The sequence below is a fragment of the Haematobia irritans genome, chromosome 1, assembly GCF_050003625.1.
Source record: "Haematobia irritans isolate KBUSLIRL chromosome 1, ASM5000362v1, whole genome shotgun sequence".
NCBI classification, from domain to species: Eukaryota; Metazoa; Arthropoda; class Insecta; order Diptera; family Muscidae; genus Haematobia; species Haematobia irritans.
Window position 1 is genome coordinate 139,610,760 of NC_134397.1, and position 6,000 is coordinate 139,616,759.

General features: G+C 29.3%; 1 protein-coding gene across 1 annotated transcript in view; it reads left to right on the top strand.

Moving 5' to 3' along the window:
* The window catches only part of Syt14 (Synaptotagmin 14), a 46,915-nt gene extending 42,038 nt beyond the window's left edge, over positions 1 to 4,877 (top strand). The window contains 2 exon segments of the mRNA XM_075302691.1: positions 3,613 to 3,918; positions 4,412 to 4,877. Of these exon segments, the coding sequence (XP_075158806.1) occupies positions 3,613 to 3,918; positions 4,412 to 4,612 (507 nt within the window). The 3' untranslated portion in view covers positions 4,613 to 4,877.
* Positions 4,878 to 6,000: the final 1,123 nt, after the last annotated feature.

The window sequence follows — 6,000 nt, forward strand, 5'->3', positions numbered from 1 at the left end:
TTTCTGTAAAAATAAAATTTTGAGAAATTTGTCTATAGAAATAAAATTTTGACAAACATTTCTATAGAAATAACATTTTTCGAAAAATTTCTTTAAAAATAAAATTATGACAAAATTTTGGATAGAAATAAAATGTTGACAAAATTTTCTATAGAAATAAAATTTTGACCAAATTTTCTATAAAAAAATAAAAATAACATTTTAAGAAAATTGTCTATAGAAATAAAATTTTGACAAACATTTCTATAGAAATAAAATTTTTCGAAAATTTTCTATAAAAATAAAATTTTCTTAGAAAAAAAATGTTGACAAAATTTTCTATAGAAATATAATTTTGAGAAAATTGTCTATAGAAATAAAATTTTGACAACCATTTCTATAGAAATAAAATTTTGCGAAATTTTTCTATAAAAATAAAATTATGACATAATATTGACAAAATTTTCTATCGAAATAAAATTTTGATAAAATTTTCTATCAAAATAAAATTTTGACAAAATTTTCTATAGAAATAAAATTTTGACAAATTTTTCTATAGAAAAAAATTTTGAGAAAATTTTTTATAGATATAAAATTTTGACAAACATTTCTATAGAAATTGACAAAATTTTCTATCGAAATAACAAATGACAAATTTTTCTATAGAAAAAAAATTTGAGAAAATTGTTTATAGATATAAAATTTTGACAAACATTTCTATAGAAATTGACAAAATTTTCTATCGAAATAAAATATTGACAAAATTTTCTATCGAAATAAAATTTTGACAAAATTTTCTATCGAAATAAAATTTTGACAACATTTTCTATAAAAATAAAATTTTCTCAAATTTTTCTATAGAAATAAAATTTTGATAAAATTTTCTATAGAAATAAAATTTTGACAAAATTTTCTATAGAAATAAAATTTTGACAAAATTTTCCATAGAAATAAAATTTCGACAAAATTTTCTATAGAAGTAAAATTTCGACAAAATTTTCTATAGAAATAAAATTTTAAGAAAATTTTCTATAGGAATAAAATTTTGAGAAAATTTTATATAGAAATAAAATTTTGAGAAAATTGTTTATAGATATAAAATTTTGACAAACATTTCTATAGAAATAAAATTTTGCGAAAATTGTCTATAAAAATAAAATTATGACAAAATTTTCTGTAGAAATGAAATTGTGACAAAATAAGGATTTTTGATTTGGAAGTTTTTTGGTATTTTGGCTCGACTGGCAAGAGTGAATTCTGTACATGAAGTTGGTATCAAATTGGGTCTATAATTAAACCCTCAGATTTGACATGAATGTCCCAAAAAGGCTTAGTTTTAATCCGTTCCACACGAGATGTCCCTAAAAAAGTACACCGAAAAAATTTCGTAGTTAAACTAACGCTAAATTAGCTATTTTTTAAGTAATAGTAATTAAAAAGTAAAATTTTGAAGTACAAAATGAAAAAAAAATGTCTTTAACGCTATACGAAGTTCAAGGTACAATTTAAGTAAAATGTAATAATTTTCGAAAATAAGGGACATTTCTCACATTTGGTAAAATTTAACTAAACTCAAATAATTTTCACGAACTAAAACGAAGATAAATCGGCCATCGAAATTTTCGTTGTTATTTTTTCTAAAGGCATAACAACGATTAGTCCATTTTACGAATACCGGCTCATTGCCCCGACTTTTCTCTTTAGTTTTAAAAAAAAGTCGAATAATCAATACTTCGATCCAGCGTTATAAGAGTTCGACCAGGCCGAACGATAAACTCTATAAATACCTAAAGGGTGATTCTTTTGAGGTTAGGATTTTCATGCATTAGTATTTGACAGATCACGTGGGATTTCAGACATGGTGTCAAAGAGAAAGATGCTCAGTATGCTTTGACATTTCATCATGAATAGACTTACTAACGAGCCACAACGTCGAATTTTCAGTGAATGGGCCCTAGAAAAGTTGGCAGAAAATCCGCTTTTTTATCGACAAATTTTGTTCAGCGATGAGGCTCATTTCTGGTTGAATGGCTACGTAAATAAGCAAAATTGCCGCATTTGGAGTGAAGAGCAACCAGAAGCCGTTCAAGAACTGCCCATGCATCCCGAAAAATGCACTGTTTGGTGTGGTTTGTACGCTGGTGGAATCATTGGACCGTATTTTTTCAAAGATGCTGTTGGACGCAACGTTACGGTGAATGGCGATCGCTATCGTTCGATGCTAACAAACTTTTTGTTGCCAAAAATGGAAGAACTGAACTTGGTTGACATGTGGTTTCAACAAGATGGCGCTACATGCCACACAGCTCGCGATTCTATGGCCATTTTGAGGGAAAACTTCGGAGAACATTTCATCTCAAGAAATGGACCGGTAAGTTGGCCACCAAGATCATGCGATTTGACGCCTTTAGACTATTTTTTGTGGGGCTACGTCAAGTCTAAAGTCTACAGAAATAAGCCAACAACTATTCCAGCTTTGGAAGACAACATTTCCGAAGAAATTCGGGCTATTCCGGCCGAAATGCTCGAAAAAGTTGCCCAAAATTGGACTTTCCGAATGGACCACCTAAGACGCAGCCGCGGTCAACATTTAAATGAAATTATCTTCAAAAAGTAAATGTCATGGACCAATCTAACGTTTCAAATAAAGAACCGATGAGATTTTGCAAATTTTATGCGTTTTTTAAAAAAAAAAAGTTATCAAGCTCTTAACAAATCACCCTTTATATACCTATAAATACTTATATAAGCCACATACGTTCTTCATCGATTTATATAGACGAATGAAACTTGTTCTTCCATGAGTCAGAAGTCAAATTTGGGGACCGGTTTATATGGGGGCTGCATATAATTATGGTCCAATATGAACCAATTTTGGTTTGGTTGTTGGAAAACATATACTAACATTACGTACCAATTGAATTAGGTGAAATTTGCTCCGCGAGGAGGTTCAAGAAGTCAATTCTGGGGATCGTTTTATTTGGGGGCTATAGAATTTTACGCCTAATCATTTCGAAAGTGTGATTTCAACACACGGACCGACGGACATCGACTGTTCGACTGAGAATATCACCAAGACCAAGAAAATACGTAGTTTATGGGACATGTGGCCAATATTTCGATGCGTTGCAAACCCTACACCCCATTCGAAATTTTATTTCCATAGAAAATTTTGTCAAAATTTTATTTCTATAGAAAATTTTGTCAAAATTTTATTTCTATAGAAAAATTTGTCAAAATTTTATTTCTATTGAAAATTTTTCAAAATTTTATTTCTATTGGAAATTTTCTCAAAATTTTATTTCTATAGAAAATTTTGTCATAATATAACAATAAGGTCATAGGGTATAACAATAAGTTACACATCAAGAATATAGAAATATTTAGATTGGATTTCAGCTGAAAATATGGTAATCAAACAAAGAAAGTTCTATTGTTTAGAGAAATATTCTAAAATGTTTTCAAAAATTATTCCAACAATTATCCTAAGATTTTCAATTCGTTTTACTTCCAATAAAATTAATTTCTAAAATGCTGCTCTCCTTTAATATGTGGACTCTTTTTTGCCTCCTTTTCTACATTCTCTTTACATCATCGTTTTCAATATTAAACTTTTAATCTTTGTATTTTCAGATTTTGGGATCATCCAGTGATCTATTAAGTTTAGCCCGTTCCGATAGTGCCGGCTCGACCACTTCAATGCAACATGGAGGTGTACCCGAGCTACTTTTAGGTTTAGGTTATAATGGTACCACAGGGCGTTTAACCGTTGAAATTGTCAAAGGCAGCCATTTTCGTACGCTGTCCATTAACAAGGCGCCAGATACATATGTTAAGCTGTGTTTAGTTAGTAGTATAGGTCAAGAAATATCCAGAGCGAAAACATCAACGAGACGTGGTCAGCCAAATCCTCTGTTTAAAGAGACATTTGTATTTCAGGTAAGAATTATTATTTGCTAACATATCCCAGCAAAAATATTGGATGTTGTCCTGAAGACGCAACTTTAAAAGCACTTCGTAAAATGTTCTCTAAAAGATTTTTTATCGTAGCTACTCAGGAATTTTATTTAATTTAATTTTTTATAACTCGTCTTTTGCGGAAGAGTTTTAACTTTTATATTTTAAATACCTTTAAAACACAGTAAGAATTAATCATATTATACAAATGATTAATATTTTATCGAAAAAATTACTAAATCCCATCTAGAAAAAATGCGAATTTTTAAAAGTATTTTGAGCTCCGACCCAAATTAAACTCATCACTTCTGTTCCAATTTTGCACCGCTCCCGGATCCAAAGATTATATTTCCACAACATTTTTGGCGACGTTTCTTCTTTGCTGGGATGTCCGATAAATAATATTAAGATAATTTTAATTCTAAATTAAATAAAACGTTTATTATTAATTTATGTAAATGGATTACTCCCACAGGTGGCCTTGTTTCAATTGAACGATGTTACGTTAATGGTTTCCGTTTACGCCAAGCGTAATATGAAGAAAAATGAAATGGTCGGTTGGTTTAGTCTCGGCCTAAACTCATCTGGACCAGAGGAGGTAGCCCATTGGGTGGATATGCGTGATATGGCCAAGGGAGAGCTATTGGCTCGGTGGCATGTCTTGGTGGATTCCTGATTTGAACAGTTGGGACAATCTTCCCGACGTGGTAGTGCATTGGGTCTCTTGACCTCGTTTACCACAACGAAAGATAAGTCCAAATTAAATAAAAAGCCCAAGGATGAGGAGGGCACAACAAAGCCTGATGTGGTTGCTGTTGACATAGAGACTGGCCTTGAATTGGATTTTGTTTAGAAGACGCAAGTGTGCCTCCTTCAATTCCCCGCCTCCAAATACAAATACACACACACACACACACATATGCATGCCTCCGTCGTAATCAAAATCTAATTCTATCAACACATTTTTTTTCTAAGCTACATTTTTTTGTGGTGAAAAATCATAGACATTTCATGAAGTTAGAAATGTTTATGGAGAATTTGTCAGTGTGTGTGTATGTTACTCATATACACACACACAAAACCTAAAAGTAAGTAATTGTACAAGAAAATTTGTATTTGTAATTTTTACAAAAAAACAACAACACTTTTTTAAAAAAATAACTATAAAACAGAAAATCAAAAAATATTTTCTAAATTAAATAGCTTAGCCCCGGCCTCCTACCACCAACTGTCCAAGAAGTTTGGTTAATTGCTTGGCTGGCCCCAGGGGGTTAATAAGTAACATTTTTGGCAAGTGAAATTAAACAATTTTTGTATAAGGATATAAGAACAACAACAAAAACAACAATTTAGCTTGTAACTAATTAAATAATTATTGTCACTTTAACAAATTAATTCTACGCGCACATATTACTAATTATATTGATAATATTTAACATAAATGAAATTAATATAAATTAATTATAATAAAAACAAAAAACCAACAGAACTTTTTTGGTAACCAAAAACTCTAAATAGGCAACAAACAGCAACAACAAAATATCTAAAATTAAGATTAATTTTTTATATTTGAAATTTAAATTAATGAAACAAATAAAACAAAAATAATTAAAATCATACAAAATAAACTATTTAGAATTAACACCTAAGTCCATAACATTTTTTATACTTTACACTTAACATTAACTAAAATATACATACAATATTATATACTCTAAATTAATTAATTTAATATAAAAACAAATAATAATAAGCTGAAAGCATAACATTTCGTTAAAATTAACAACAAGAATACAAATAATAAGGAAAACAATTGAAATTAACTAAACATTCTTAACTAAACTTGGTACTCGACATACATGTTATATGCCTAATTTTGTCTATGTATTTGTGATAAACTCCAATAGAACATATTCATTATGGCTTTTGACGATATTATTTACAAGATATAAAAATGATGCTATAGAAAAGTATAAAAAACTATGCAATTACACTCAAAAAAAAAAACGTATAATTTAGTTTAATTAAATCTTTCTACACTGAAAAAAATATTGTCGTGAGATC